Source organism: Dipteris shenzhenensis, chromosome 24 (assembly GCF_047967505.1).
Source record: "Dipteris shenzhenensis isolate YYH24624 ecotype China chromosome 24, Dip_SZ_1.0, whole genome shotgun sequence".
NCBI classification, from domain to species: domain Eukaryota; kingdom Viridiplantae; phylum Streptophyta; class Polypodiopsida; order Gleicheniales; family Dipteridaceae; genus Dipteris; species Dipteris shenzhenensis.
Window position 1 is genome coordinate 6421457 of NC_141619.1, and position 16804 is coordinate 6438260.

The 16804-nt window shown below is 44.1% G+C and overlaps 1 protein-coding gene across 1 annotated transcript in view; it reads left to right on the plus strand.

Annotated features, from left to right (window-relative positions):
* GMI1 (gamma-irradiation and mitomycin c induced 1) overlaps positions 1–16804 on the plus strand; it is a 309165-nt gene that overhangs the window by 161492 nt on the left and 130869 nt on the right. Inside the window, exons 24-25 of the mRNA XM_087395876.1 lie at positions 10994–11110; positions 14596–14925. Of these exons, the coding sequence (XP_087252002.1) occupies positions 10994–11110; positions 14596–14925 (447 nt within the window). The remainder of the gene's footprint in view (positions 1–10993; positions 11111–14595; positions 14926–16804) is intronic.

Sequence of the window (16804 nt, forward strand, 5' to 3'; positions counted from 1 at the left end):
AAGTACCACTGCAAGCTAGCTCCATGGTCCACAAAACCAGCAATCCTGACAGGTTGAAAGGCAACCTCTAGAAGAATATGTAAGTCATCCGTGGATCTAGAGAGTATACCTCCATCCCCAACGTCAAAGAGCAGAGCATCTTCCCCGAGACCTCGAAGAGCAATCACCCGTAGAGGAACTGTTGTCCTCGAAAAAAGCTCCCATCCAAGTGGTGGAAGTAATAGGCATCTCAACTGTCCATTCCACCGGGATGGTTGCATCTATCTTTTGAATCCTGTGTGCTACCCCTCTGAGGTGACTCACCGATTGTAGCCTCTGATCCTCAGGTAGCCTGATAAAAGCCTTCCAAGTGCCTACTGTGTAGGCAGGGCCTCTCTCCCATCTAGACCACTGCATATAATGGGAAGTGCCTAGTGGTCTATCATGCTCATCAAGTATACTATTGTTCGAAATGATGTGGTGGGTTGTCAAGAACCTAGACTATGACCCGCTCAGTGAAACAGGGTTGCCCTCTTAGTTCGCTACTGTATGCCATTGCTACTCATCCGTTATTGTTGCATATGGACCATCTTGCAGATATAGGGCAGCTTCATGGCTTGCAAATTCCAGGGGCACTGCCATTTCTTGCACAGGCATATGCTGATGATTCATATTTCATGCCTAGGAATTCTCAAAGTGACCTCTCTCATTTGATGCATACTCTGAATGATTTTGGCATAGCTGCTGGACTGCATATTAACTTTCAGAAATCGAATCTTCTAGCATTGAAAGAAGTTGATTGGCATGCACTTCTCTGGCCATGCCACATTATTTCTTCCCATACTATTGTGAGGCATTTAGGGTATCCCATTGGCTGGAATATTACCCCTCAACAACAGCTCAAATGGGTGCTTCAAAAGATTAACAAGAAGCTAGAATACTGGCATTTGTCCACTTGGCCTCTACATGTTCGACTTCGGGTAGTACAATCTATCATTATGGCATATGTGCAATTTTATTTGCCTCTTCTTCCCTGGTCTTTTAAGCATTTGGCTTCCTATATGTCCCAGGCTATGGAGATATTTTGGAAAAGCAAATCTCACAAAAAGGCTTTGCGACTACTTCCCATGCAGTCTTTTTGTTCTCCTAAGACTCATGGGGGACTGAATATTCTCAATCTTCAGTTTCATATGTTGGCAAGAAAGAGCACTATGATTGCTGATTTTTTTCAGCAAAAACATCCATGGCTATTATGTTAGCAGCTATGTGTGGAAACATGACGTCCCATGCATATGGGCATTGGATTACAGATCACTGGGAAGCAGTCATGACCACATTTCAGGGGAAAATTCCTGGTTGTCCTGTTTCTACTGCTTTTATTCATGATTGGAAGAGAATTCTCTCTTATGCTAAATGGTCAGGTGGTTCTTCCCATCATGGTAATTCTCTTCGCTTGGAAAGCATCCATTGGAGCAAGGTGTTTGAATCGCCTCTTGCTTTACAGGCACCTATCAAAGCATACAATCTTATGAAATTGGGCATAAGATTTATCGGAGATGTTGTGGATCAACATGGTTATGTGCTTTCATTTCCACAAGCTTGCAGGACATTCCCCTTGGGTCTGCATCATAGGCCCATTTGGAGTATACTTACAATTATGTTGTAGGCATTTGTTCCTTTTCCTCCACTGTTTGTACAGGACAGATTATTGGACTGGAATCTGACTTCCTTATCTCCCGCTACCTGTTGACTTTCAATGCATAATCTGGCCTCCTCGATGGTTTACAGATTTCTTCTTCCACCGCCATGGATTGGTAAGCATGCCAACACTCTTTGGAATTTGGATAGGCCTTTATCTTGGTGGCAATCACAACTCAAGAAAATTTGGAAAGCTAAATTGCCATTGAAACTTGCCATTGAAACAGAGGCTTTTCTTTTGGAGATGTATAGTGGGAGCTTTTTCCATTGGGGTGAAATTGGCAGCACGTTGTATTGCTTCCTCTTCCTGCGCTCGTTGCTCTCATCACCGTGAGACAGTTCCCCATTTGTTATGGTCTTGCCCGCACTCTCGGATATTGATCACTCATGTCTCTCATTTGCTGCGGCTTCGGTTTCCCTCTATCAGATTCGGGAAACTCTTCTGGATGTTTGGATGCTTCTCATCTCAGATGTCTCCATTCCTCCTTTTCTTTCACTGGACTCGTTTTTGGGTACTATGGACTATTTGGACATAGAGATTGCATTCTAGGATGGGACAACAGTTTCCCAGGCATATGCTTTCTTCAGAATGTCCCTCAAGCTATCTTTATATGATAGTTATGCTGCGAGGGACTTGGATGCTACTAGTCTTGAAGTGTTTTCTGACTGTTTTTGAGTTCTTCCATTAGGCTCCTTTTTGGAGTCTAATGTCATGTACATTGATTTCATGTTAATAATATAGTTACTGGTTTCACAAAAAAAAAAAGTGAGAGAGGACCTGCAGCCCTTGCTCCAGCGCTCCTATCAGCTCCATAGCCTCTTCAGATAAGCCCGTTTGCTTCAGCTACCTGCTGCTTATAATCAGCATCCAAGAACCAGCTCTCTGGAGTCATAAATCCCTGCCGTACAGTCCCGCCACAGGTCTGTACAATTCCGTACAGGTATACGAACCTGTACGGCCTTTCCCGCCCTATTCAGGCTGCTGCTGCCGGCTGATTCCCTGCTCCTGGGTTGCTGTTGTACTGGGTTTATGTTACGCTCTAGCCGAGGTAGCATGACCTCGGAAGAATCAGTCGACATTTCCCTTAAAGGATCTATCTTTGTAATATGTTTGTTTGCGCTTCATGTAAAAGATCGGAGGGGAATTAATGTCAAGGTCCTAGGTGAGGGTTGACAGCACCAGACTAGGTAGATCTAAGGCTAAGGTCCTAATGCGAAGATTGTGCCTAGGGGCAAAGGATTTAATGCATCCCAAGAGAGGGGTGAAATGTTGCATTAGGAAGGCCCTATATGGATGACATGTGGCATCTAGATCTATGTAGGGAGATGGGGCTTGTTGAGGCTAGAGAGAGAAGAGAAGGATTTTCACATATGATTTTGTAAGGGAAATTTTCTCTGTCTGCTCGTCAGCTTCAGCAAGATTTGGCTGGGAGGATATTCATGGTGCTGCTCCCGTGATCTGCAGTAGAAATTAGATATTAGTGCTTTACATTTGGTATCAGAGCCCAAGGCTACAAATTGGAGGGGACTGCACAACGATGACGAACGGGATGAGTGAAGTGCGTGGGAGCGTGGAGTGGTTCGGCTGCTCATAAACCCCATGCGACGGGTAGACTGCAACGATGCCGCAGCGTGAACTCGAGGTGCAGGCCTGGACTGCCCTGGGGTCTGACGACAGATAGGCGTGGAGCGGACGTATAACTGTTGGCTCTCCCGTAACTACAACGGAAGGGGGGCGTAGCTGGAACTCGAAAATTAGGCAGGCCCTTCGACGTTGACAGTCCGTGACCGACCTCAGATCAACAGAGATTTCATGCGGGATTCTACGAATATGGAAGTGATCTACGACGAACAGAGACTCGTTGACGGAGGCTTCTGAATCGTTATTGGAGCGTGGGGATCCCGTAAGTCAGTGTTTAATATTTGGGATCGTCACCACCCGTGCGTTTCGTCAAACACGTTGCAGGCTTGGAACGCAGAGGTGACGCAGAGCAGTCTGGCTTGCCCATAATCTGCTTCCTTGGCACACGTACACTCAGAGATCTCCAACGCCACGCAGCCTGCTCGTAAGCAGTGACTGGGGCGACGATCGAGCGACACTCTGGGACGCAGATTGGGCGCAGAAGCGCAGGGTCTTGAACAGGGTAGGCAAGTATAAAAGGCCGCGCAAACACAGATCAGTGTCGAGGGAGATCCGAGGCTGTGACTACGGACTGTTGGTGGGATTTGCATGGAACCAAGAAGTGGCGAAATCGTTGATGACTAGGGAGCTTTCTTTGACCTCCATTAGTTTCGTGTTGTTTTTTTTTTCTTCTCGATTTAGTCAGGTGATGCTCTACTTTCATAGACAGGATCTCGTGAATGATCAGCCTGCATGAGGCTTTGATGTTGTAGCAGGGACAGATTATGCCTGTGCATATGCCTGTGTGCTTCAGTCAGAGTCAGTTTGCAGGAATTTCCCTAGTATAGGGAAAAGCGCGGTCTGAGATATATGCCTGTGTTAAATGCCTGATCAATGTGAATGTGGGATTGCAGGAATTCCCTAGTATAGGGAATTGTGTCAGAGTGTCAGTACACTGAATTGTGTCAGTTTGTAAATACAGTTTTCTAGCGGTGTTTAAAAAAAAAAAAAAAAAAAAACCAAAACAAAGCAAAACAGAATAAAACACCCATTGAACTGAATGGAAGCTGAAGAAGGAGCTTCCAAGAGGGACCCTGGTGAGTCAGGAGCCCGGCCGACCCAGCAGGTGTCACGCCCAGTAGCTCATACTTTATCTGGCGGGATTGCATTGCTGGAGGATGCCTTGCAACAGTTGTTAGCGCAGCAATTACAGGCCAATGCAGGGCAGTCCGAACTTAGGAGAGCAATACAGAGTATGTCTGCCAGACCTTCTCGAGAGGAGAAGGGAAAGGCTCCAATAGAACCGGAGTCTAGTGTCCATATGGTCAAGCCTAGGAAGGCTAAAGTGCCAAATATTGCCAATTACAGACCGGAAAAGTATTCTGGTCGGATGAGCGACCGTAGCTCCGATGTCATTGAGACCTGGTTACACAAATGGGACGAGGCGTTCGCCATTTGTGAAATCAGAAATGACATCAAGAAGATCCGTGAGGCCACCCACATGTTTAGTGAGGCAGCGGATCGGTGGTGGATTAAACAGCAAAAAGATGGTATAGCATCCACTACCTGGGAGGGGTTTAAAAGAGAGTTCAGAAAACACTTCTTACCTCCTGACGAAGCATCCCGAGCTTGGGATCAATATAGAAACCTTCGTCAGAGAAATTTATCAGTGGCAGAATACACTGATAAGTTTCGAGAGAGTGTAATGAAGGTTGACGAACCCCTGCCTCAATCAATCCAAGTGAAAGATTTCATATTTGGATTGAATGATCGAATAAAAATGGAAGTTCGGGCTAAGTACGCGAACACGCTAGATGATGCAATAGCTAGAGCTCTGAACTATGAAGATGCCAAGGGCAGCAAGCCAAGTGGGTTTGCATAGATCGGAACCCAGTATGGGTATCCGAAGAAATCTGGGTTTAAGAAGAAGTGGACTAGTAGAGGGAGTGGTTCTTAGCCGAGTGGTCAAGCCAAGCAGGGGAAACCGGCTGAAACTCCTAAACCAAGTGCCACCATTGGAGTGAAGAGGAAAGTAACCCCAATGGCAGCCCGGGCTTGGTCCAAGTCTCCCTTGAACCCAGAACAAAGGGAAAAAGCGAGGAGAGAAGGCAAATGGAAGTTCAACTGAAGTATGGGACCAAAGGGTTACCTAGTTGGAGCTTCGTATTCAGGACTATGTTGAGAAGCTTGATTTTGAAATGACCAAGCTTGCTCATGCAGATATAGCCCTGGGTATGGCGTGGCATTCTAGGAAGAATCCAGCTATTGATTGGAAAAAGCACGTATATCAATTCAAGATGAATGATGTGCTTTATGTCTTGCGAGGTGAAAAAGATATACCTCAGGGACCGTTGGTTTCCGTGATGGAAATCCGAAAAGCTCAAGTAGAGTTTTTATTCCTTTGCATAGCATCGGTAGAGCCAGTTGATGATTCTTCGGCTAGCACTGATGTTACGCAAAGTGGTGAGATGGCCAAGCTGGCTAATTTTATAACAGAGGAGTTCTATGAATGTTTTAGGGATGAACTACCTTATGGGTTACCTCCAGAACGGAAAGTTCAACATAAGATTGAACTGATCCCGGGGGCAGAACCTGTAAATAGACCTCCGTATAGAATGAGTTTTACTGAAGAGACGGAGGTGCGTAGACAACTGGAAGAATACCTCAAGCTGGGGAAGATTCAACCAAGTTTCTCACCTTTTGCTTCGCCAATGATATTAAAGAAGAAAAAGGATGATACGTTTCGCCTCTGTATAGATTATAGAGCATTGAATAATATCACTGTTAAGCACAGGTATCCGATGGCTCGGATTAATGACTTGCTAGATGCATTACATGGAGCCGTGATTTTCAGCAAGATAGATCTTAAGTGTGGCTACCATCAGATCCGGATTAGAGCCGAGGATGTGCATAAAACCGCTTTCAGAAGCAGGTTTGGTCATTATGAGTTTTTGGTAATGCCCTTCGGACTTACCAATGCTCCAGTGACATTGGTCATGCTTATGAACGATTTACTACGTCCGTATATCGAAAAGTTTGTGGTACATTTTATTGACGATATCCTGATATTCAGTAAAAGTATTACTGAGCATCGTGAACACTTAAGAGTAGTGTTCAGTACTTTGAGGAAAGCCAGTCTTTATGTAAATAGAAAGAAAACTATACTGTGTATGGTTAGGCTTGAATATTTAGGGTTCATAATTACTCCACAGGGGGTAGAAATGGATCCAAAGAAAGTGGCTGCGATACTAACTTGGCCAATCCCTCAGAGTCTGACCGCGCTGCGATCATTCTTGGGGTTTGTCCAGTTTTATAGAAGGCATATCAAAGGATATTCCGAGATAGTATCGCCATTGACTGATCTGACCTCAGATAAAGTACCTTTTATTTGGGGACAGAATCAACAAGAGAGTTTTAACACCATAAAACAAGCTGTGGTCACAGGACCGGTGTTAAAAATAGTTGATCCCCAGAAACCGTTGTTCCTAGAAACCGATGCAAGTGGCATTGCGGTGGGAGCAGTCCTCCTTCAAGAGGGAAGGCCAGTAGCCTTTGAAAGCAAGAAGCTTTCTCCCTCTCAAAGGAATTGGCCAACTCATGAATTGGAGTTGTATGCTGTTATCCATGCTTTGAAAACATGGAGGCATTATTTATATGGTTCAGAGTTTTATGTGGATGTGGATCATGATACTCTGAAACATTTTTGTAAACAGCCTGACTTGAGGGGCCGCCAAGCTAGGTGGGCAGAGCTCATGCAAGAGTTTAATTTAACAATTCGGTACCGAAGAGGAAAAGACAATAAGGTTGCTGATGCGTTGTCTCGCATTATGCACAACCTGAGTTTCACGCTATTAGAGAGTGCTCTAATGACCGAGATAAGAGAAACTCAAAAAGTGGATGAGTTTGTCCAGAGCTTATGGCCTAAAGCTCATGTGTTAAAACCCGGGGAAAATGAAAAGGATGACCTGGCATCCAGAAAAGGCCAAACTTATGCAAGATATACCATTAGGGATGGTATGCTAGAAAGAAATGGCAAGGTTGTAGTACCTAGTCAGAATGATCTTAGGCAGAGAGTAATTCGACAGTGCCATGATAGCCCGTGTGCGGGACATCCAGAAGTCGAGAAGACATATGATCTCGTGAAGCGAGATTTCTTTTGGCCAAAGATGAAAAAGCATATTCATGAATATGTGACACGGTGTTTTTCGTGTCAGGTAAGTAAGGCCGAGCGGGTGAAGCCACCTGGACTTCTACAGCCCTTGGAGATACGACTAAGTAAGTGGGAGAGCATTTCCATGGACTTTATTGTAGGGCTGCCTACAACACAAGGAGGGTATGATTCTATCCTTGTGGTGGTTGATCGTCTAACCAAGATGGCTCACTTCATTCCGACTAGAGAGTCTGTTAGTGCCCCGCAAGTGGTGGATTTGTTCATTAGACATATATTTCGTCTGCATGGATTGCCTAGATCCATAGTGTCAGACAGAGATGTCAGATTTACCGGTCATTTTTGGACAGCGGTATTTGAGACACTAAGGACTGAGTTGGGAATGAGTAGTGGGGATCATCCTGAGACGGATGGTCAGAGGGAGAGAGTCAACCAGACTTTAGAGGATATGCTGAGAGCATATGTGTCATTGAGGCAACATACATGGGACAAGTCGTTGCCATTGTTGGAGTTTGCCTACAATGATAGAAAACATTCATCTACCGGCTTCAGTCCGTTTGAGCTGAACTATGGTTATAGACCAGCCAATCCAACTATAGTTGGAGTACCTCAAAAAGTGCCTAGTGCCGCGAACTTTGTGGTTCAGATGCGGGAGATGCTAGCACTTGCAAGAGCTAATATCCGCCAGGCTATGGATAGAGCCAAGGTGTATGCGGATGAAAACCGGTCTATAAGAGTATTTAAGGAAGAAGAAAAAGTTTTTCTCAGAGTTCCTTCGCACTCGAAGTCGTTGACTTTAGGAGAATGTCCTAAATTATCACCTCGATACTGTGGGCCGTGGTTAATTCTAAAGAGAATAGGCAAGGTAGCCTATAAATTAGAATTGCCACAGGGGTGTAAGGTGCACCCGGTTTTTCATGTTTCGCGCTTAAAGAAATTTTTACATACAGGTGACTCACTAATCGAAGGTGTGGTTTTGTTTCAGGAGATAGAGGATATTGCGAGGCGCAAACCAACAAGAATTCTGGACCGAGGAACAATGCAAATATGAAATCGGAAGATACCCACGGTGTTGGCTGCATGGCATGGTCAGCCTCTATCCGAAGCTACCTGAGAATCCGTATACCAGTTGCGGAGAGTGTTCCCAGATTTTATCATCGAGGACGCTGATGTCTGAAGAGGGAAGGAATGTTACGCTCTAGCCGAGGTAGCATGACCTCGAAAGAATCAGTCGACATTTCCCTTAAAGGATCTATCTTTGTAATATATTTGTTTGTGCTTCATGTAAAAGATCGGAGGGGAATTAATGTCAAGGTCCTAGGTGAGGGTTGACAGCACCAGACTAGGTAGATCTAAGGCTAAGGGCCTAATGCGAAGATTGTGCCTAGGGGCAAAGGATTTAATGCATCCCAAGAGAGGGGTGAAATGTTGCATTAGGAAGGCCCTATATGGATGACATGTGGCATCTAGATCTATCTAGGGAGATGGGGCTTGTTGAGGCTAGAGAGAGAAGAGAAGGATTTTCACGTATGATTTTGTAAGGGGAATTTTCTCTGTCTGCTCGTCAGCTTCAGCAAGATTTGGCTGGGAGGATATTCATGGTGCTGCTCCCGTGATCTGCAGTAGAAATTAGATATTAGTGCTTTACATTATGCAGTAGAAATTAGATATTAGTGCTTTACAGTTTAGCTCACGGGCTGCTTCTACACGCTGGTTCAGAGAACTCTCTCTTCCCCCTTTCTCTCCTTTTTGGTTCCTGGGTCTTGTGTACTCTTTCCATCGCCAGAACCTATCTTTTTTCTCAGCTACCTATTGCTCCAAATCAGCGACCCAGAACAGCTGTCTGGCGTCATAATTCCTTGCCGGACAGGCTTGCCATAGCTCCGGACATTTTTGTACAGGTGTACGGAGCCGTACAGGCTTGCCATAGCTCCGTACATTTTCGTACAGGTGTACGGACCTGTACGGACATTTCTGCCTTGTTCAGGCTACTGCTGCCGGCTCGTTTCCTGCTCTTGGGTTGCTGTTGTACCGGGTTTGCTTACGGGCTACTTCTAAACGCTGGTTCTGAGCGTTCTCTCTTCCTTCTTTCTCTCCTTTTTGGTTCCTGGGTCTTGTGTACTTTTTCCATCGCCCGAACTTCTCTTTTTGCTCCGATTTCTAGTTCATCTTGGATCTTTTACCGGTTTTTTCTCTTTTCCTTCTCCAGAACTTGTTCGTTTGCGAATAATGCAATCCATTTTGATAGCATGCATACAATTCTATTTGCCCCTCATCATGTTTACTAAGGTAGATCTGGTTTCCTTTATGTATGCTATCTTTTATCTTTTAGGATGATGGCACTCTTTTATCTTTTTCTGCGGCTGCTAGCAAGTATGGTTTGGGAGCTCATTATCGTCCTTTATGGCACAAAATTTCAGAAATGCTTCAACCTTTCTTACCGGTACCTCGATTGGAACTTCAGGATAGGCTTGAGTATTGGACTCTTCATTCTTCCTCTTCTTTAACCCATCCTTTGAAGCTGTCACATATCACAGTTCTTTCTCTGTATAAAGTGTTGTTACCTCCGTCTTGGGTTTCTGACAGAGCCAATTCTGTTTGGCATATGGATCGCCCATCAAAGTGGTGGAGAAAGCGGCTGCGTGTCCTTTGGCATTATAAAGTCCCTCTTCGGCAACAACTTTTTCTCTGGCAAGTCCTACTTGGCATTTTTGCATCTGGGCAATTACTCGTGCATAGATATATTGCCCCGGCTGTTTGCCACAGATGTCTACATCTTGCTAAATCTGTGCCTCACATTTTCTGGCTGTGTCCACATACTTGTGATTTCCTCGCTCTCATTCAGCAGGGGCTTCGAGCAAGATTTCGTACTGTTACTTTTGGCAGGTTCTTCTGGTTATTTGGTTTTACAGGGTTTTGATTTATTTTTTGTTTGGGTGCGCTACTGGGGACTTTGGACTCTATGGATGGACAGAAATCATAGAGTCTTTGGTGATCCTACTTTTCCATCTTTAGTTTTTTTCAAACGATCTCTGCGGCAATCGTTTTATGATTGCTTTCAGACTCATTTGATTGTGGTAGGACGGAATTAGATAAAAAGCATAACGCTCTATCAAGAAGAGCGAGTAGAAAAAGGTCGTGTACGAGGGGAGTGGGTAGTGGTGGTTAGAGGTTGGGCAATGGGTAGGGGAAATTTAAGGGTCTATTACGTGGATAGTTGGTTAGCAAGAATAGGGGGTTAGGGAAGGTAAGGCGTTGGTTATGTGAATGGGAAGCTTAATGATCATGATGTATATATGGCTTATACAGAGATTTTCGGTTGAGTAGTAGTTACTCGCTTTTGGAGTAATTATGAATGTAATTATTTCACAGCAATAAAATATTTCTTCACAAAAAAAAAAGTGTGTACATGTGCATATACATGAATTTAAGTATCATTGGTTTTCTCAAGTATACTAGGAAGATATGTACTTGTTAAAATTCCTAGCAATTACAGTAACTAGTAAATGTTTAATCATCGTTTGCAGTGCATCAATTTGGATGAAAATGCATGGAATCGTCAGGTGGAAAAGAGGATTCTCAAAAGTCCTGACTTAATTGAAATTCTTGAGAAGGAATTGGCTGAGAAGCTTGGCCTTAATGGGGTAAGTTTTCTTTCCCAATCGTGTTTTTCTTTGAGTTGTTCTTCTAAAAGTTACTTTTAATATCTCTCGAGGAGAATTATTATGACATGTCCTGAATGCACTCTAGACTCTTTGCCTTAGTTGGCATAGCCTAATATTCACATCTGTATCAGTGAACAATTGCTGGGAGATTGTAGGGAACATCATTGCCTGAAATGTTTAGAGATTTAGATGCATAGAGGCTATTTATGGCACCCAAGTACGCCTACCTCATATCTTGGCCAGCATTTGGATAGATATTGTACAGTCTCTGGTGGCTGTTTTGTCTAGGATGCAAGGTTCTGTTTTGGCCAGGAGAACTGTTTTTCTCAGAGAGTGAAGAGGCTTTTCTGTCTCTTTTGAGACAATCACAAGCAAGACGTGCCATTTCCAGTCACAGTCCTTGTCCTTGTGTGGTTTTTCATTTGTTCAGACTTTTCCAGTGGTATGTTACCATGGTTTTTTCATGCTTTGCACGATGGTTCTTTGCCTTGAGGTCCTTGAGCATTTTCTTAGTAAGACTGTGTATTCAAGTATACATGTGGTTTCATCCTTCAGTTGTCATGCAAGACTTAAGTCCCAAGATTATGCTTCATTAGCTTAATTCCTTTTTCCTGGATATACCTGCCAAGCAAGTCAATCCTGTCTCCAAAAAATCTATTTCCAAATAGCAAACAAAAAGATAAATACTTATCTTTGATGCATTCCTTTTCCCAGAGTTGTGCCTTTGTTTCTGCTCCTTATGTTATTCTAGAGATATCTGAGATCGCGGCTGGTTTAAACGGTTGCTGTAGGTCCGGGTGATACTCCCTTCCAGCTTGCTCCCCTAGCCCTTCCAGCCCTCCCTCAGCCTCTCAGCCACCTCGCTTCCCTTTGCTCCTCACCTGGCTTTCTGCTCTGCTGCACAAAAACATGCTGGAAACGTGCGCCACCAAGTCACTTCAAGTTGCGCCTGATTCAGAGCCTTGAAACTGCATTTTTTTGGCCCTGCAAGCTGCTATCCCTCCACTCCATTAGGAGTTATCATTTGCTGTCTACAAAGCCTGGAATGTATGAGGTTGGTGCTCATTCTAGGCACTAGAGAAGTGTGCACTTAAAACTCCAAGTCCTGCTGTTCTTTTTTGTGAGTCTGCTACAGGACTCGCTGCTCCAAATCATGGTCCTCAGCTCCAGTTTCTGGCTCTCCTCTGATTCAAATTTCTGTCCAAGAGCTTCAAATCGCTTCTGTTCTAGGGCCTTGCTTTTCCATTTCAGCTAATTATTCTGATAAGGACAGCAGCTCCCAAATTGCTATATTTCTACCAAGGATTTCTACATGGTTCAACTCCAAAACAGGCCTCTCTCCAAGGTCTGTGAATACTGCAAGTTTCAGCTCTAGAATTAGACCACTGCTTCAAGATTTGCGCCTTCTCTGGCGTCATTTTGTGTGCCTGTATCAAATTTGATTTGCACTTGTGTAAGCCCAGCCACTCCCCCCTCCCATCTCAGCCCTTCTACAGGCCCTCCCTCTCTCCTCTCAGGGCCTCAGCTCCTCTCTCCTAGCCCCTAACCTCCTCTCCTCTCCCCTATCAGCCACACATCCTCTCTCCTAGCCCCTAACCTCTCCCTCCCTCAGTATTCCGAGCCCTTCTCTCTAGCCTCTACAAAGAAATGGCGGAGTTTTTATGTTTGAGTCCGCCTCCCATCCTTGATTGTCAGATGGATCCCCATTCAAGCAATCCTTGCCCGCTTCCACTGGCCATGAGAACCACCACCTTTTCGAAAGACGAGCTGCAGGAATCTGTGTCTGCTACCCCTTGGCTTCCTGACCCATTGGTGCTGTGGGGTGGCCTGACATTGTGGGGCTGCAAGGAGGGTACCTCGGAGGGCATCCATTGGCTGGACATTTTCTCTAGCACAAGGGTCCCTTTCAAGTTATTTGTATTCGTCGGGACTGGGGAGGTGAGATAGTTTGTTAAGCAGTCCATGAGGACTAGAAACTGGTCAGAGTAGCAGTTCAGGAGCCGTCATTCTCTATAACATCAAGGTTGTTGGCTTTAGCGAGGGCCAGTACTATATACATCCGCATCCTATTTAGTCATGGATAGCTGATGGAGCCTTGGTTGTGTGGCTGCTGCATCTTTAGCATCTAATCTGGGATTGGAAGAGACAAGTCTCTATGCCACGGAAATGGATGTGCCCAAGGATGGGCTTGCTTTTGATAGCTAGGTGATTAGGCAATGGCAACGATCTAGCCCAATGAGTTTGTATTTACCTTTAGCGTTCTTGGTGCAGATCCATAATGCTTATGTGGCCTTGCAATGAAAGACTCCACTCAGAATTCCTTACACGGATAGGCATTTTGAATCATATGGGGACCCATTGTGTGGCTCTCACAGTCAGAACCACAGATGTCTTATGAGGGAGCAGACTTGGAGAGTACACTCGTTATTTGAGAAAGAACCCTCTGGGTCATTTCCAAGACATTGTACCACTTTCCACATTTAGACCTCTCCTACATAGAATTAGCAGGGGATATTATTGCCAGCCTCACTACATCGCAGATTTGGCGTCCAGATATAAGGCCAACTTCTCAATCCTTTGCATCACTTGGCTTGACATCATTGATACTCTTATGATTTCCTAGGGCAGAATTCAGGCTCTTGCCACGAGCAGGGTTGTTTTTCTTGCACACCTCCACAGGCCCTTCATGATATTTTCTGACTCTTGATTGGCTGCACCAATCTCACATCTTTGCCTAGTTGTTTGTAATCCTTCATATAGGATTTTCACTGGAGCCCCCCCCGCCCCCCCCCCAGCCCCCCTCTTCCCCCCCGCCACCCCAAAAGAAAAACAAAACAAACAAACAAAACAAAAAAAAAGGGAGGAGGAGGTTAAGAAGAAGAAGGGAGATTTCCAAAGCAGTATGCAGACCATTGTTGCATCTAGAACCCTCTGCAGTTATTATGTGGACATGAGAATCCTGAAGATGGAATCACTGTATGTTCTGATGGACATAACTCTTTTGTTTTGATGAGCGACAAATGAATGTGACTGCAACAGACCCAGGGATTGGGTATCCAGAATTACAGGCGTGAGGAATTGTTTCAGTTGGTAGGTACGGATGCAGCTATGCTATCCTGTACCTCTACATACTTGGGATTGGTGTGTCTAGAGTTGTGCAATTGTAATTAGCATGTCATTTGATCCTGCTGAATTCTCAATTTACCTGCATGCTCTTTTATGTATCAGGCTACATAGTACATGGTACATACCATCTTGAAGTCAATAATTGTCCATGGAACATTGGTTTCTAAGCTATTTCAAAATTGAAATATCCTGTGATGTTTCCTTTATTGTCTAGTAAGAGGTGAAACATGATATGATATTCCTGAATAGATCACCTCAGTATTTGGTTTCATTCATGATTGAAATTCCAGGATCTCAACTTGATTCAATGAGCAATTCCTGTATGTAACTGATTGCAGGGGCTTGCACGCATTGTAAAAGCAGGTTATAAACCACCTCGTGAAATTTGTGCAGTGGTGAGACCAAAGCACTACAAAAAGCTTTTACAGGAGAAGAAGATCAATAATCCAATTGACCAGAAAAATATTGTAAAGCAGGCAATGCAAATCAAATTAGAAGTGAAGAAAATGGAGTCTCACAATCCTGTTTCTTCAAGATCTTGTGTTACTATGTTGGTTAAAGGGAAAGCCGTACATGGTATCCAAGGACTGTATTGCTTCTGCACAGAAGGTATCCAGTTTGAAAATATTTTCAGCAAGACAGGCAGATACGTTTTTGTGTTCACACTGGTAAGATTCTAGCTACTTTGGTTAGTAGGAATGGATTACTAATTTATTTTTTATTAGGAAAGGCAAAAATATATTTCTGTGAGGGCCTCCGAGACAGACTAATCACATACAGAGACGAAAAGTATCATCTTTCTTCTTCTTTAATATCACTGGCGAAGCAAAAGGTGAGAAACTTGGTTGAATCTGTCTCAACTTGAGGTATTCTTTCAGTTGTCTTCGCACCTCCGCCTCTTCCTTAAAACTCAACCTATAGGGAGGTCTATTTACAGGTTCTGCCCCCGGGATTAGTTCAATCTTATGCTGAACATTCCGCTCTGGAGGTAACCCATAGGGTAGCTCATCCCTAAAACAATCAGAGAACTCCTCTGTTATTTGATCAGCCAGCTTGGCCATCTCTCCATTTTGAGCAACATCAGTGCTAGTCGAAGAATCATCAATCGGCTCTACCGATGCTGTACAAAGAAACAAAAACTCTTCTTGAGCTTTTTGAATTTCCATCACGGAACCAACGGTCCTTGAGGTATATTCTTTTCACCTCGTAAGACATACAGCACATCATTCATCTTAAATTGATAAATTTTCTTTTCCAATCTATGGTTGGATTCTTCCTAGAATGCCAAGCCTTACCCAAGGCTATGTCTGCATGAGCAAGCTTAGTCATTTCAAAATCAAGCTTCTCAGCATAGTCCTGAATACAAAGCTGCAATTGTATAACCTTTTGGTCCCATACTTCAGTTGAACTTCCGTCTGCCATCCTGACTATATATGCATAGTCAGATGGGCTAGTCTTTAGTTTCAGCCTCTTTACGAGCTTGGAGTTAATTACATTGTGCGTTGACGCTGAGTCAAACAACACAATGACCTGATGATTAGCTACTTGCCCTTTCATCTTAATTAACTCTATATCATTAAAGGCTGTATATCCCGTTGCTGCGGGCTTTGACAGGATATTATCAGGTGCACTAGTTACTAACTTAGCAACAGACACACATAACAAAAAAGGTACTGACCTTTGAGAAGATCCCGCTAGTTGAATCTGCATCTGTTTTGCTCTGGGACTTCCCTCCATTTCCATGTCGCATTCTAAGACTATCATCTCAGCTATCCGATGATCTTTATTCCGTGGACAATCTTTCCACTGATGAGGCTGAAGGCAATCGAAACACAAGCCTTCTCTCCTCGCTTTTTCCCTTTGCTCTGGGTTCAAAGAGAACTTCGACCAAGCCCGGGCTGCTATTGGTGTTACTTTTCTTTTCATTCCAATGGTGGTACTTGATTTAGGAGTCTCAACTGGTTTTGCCTGCTTGACTTGACTACTAGACTGTGAGGCACCCCCTTTGCTAATCCACTTCTTCTTAAACCCAGTTTTCTTAGGGTACCCATACTGAGTCCCAACCTGCACAAACCCACTTGGTCTGTTCCCTTTTGCATCTTCATAGTTCAAGGCTATGGCAATTGCTTCATCTAGCGTGTTCGCATACTTAGCCCGAACTTCCATCTTTATCCGATCATTCAATCCAAAGATAAAATCTTTTACTTGGATTGACTGAGGTAGGGGTTCATCAACCTTTATTACACTTTCTCTAAACTTATCAGTGTTTTCTGCCACTGACAAATTTCTCTGAGGAAGGTTTCGATACTGATCCCAAGCTCGGGATGCTTCGTCAGGAGGTAGGAAGTGTTTTCTAAATTCCTTTTTAAACCCCTCCCAGGTAGTGGATGCTACTCCATCTTTCTGCTGTTTTATCCACCACCTATCCGCAGCCTCATTAAACATATGGGTGGCCTGGCAGATTTTCTTCATATCATTCTTGATTTCACAAATGGCGAATGCCTTGTCCCATTTGTGTAACCAGGTATCAATGATATCGGAACTACG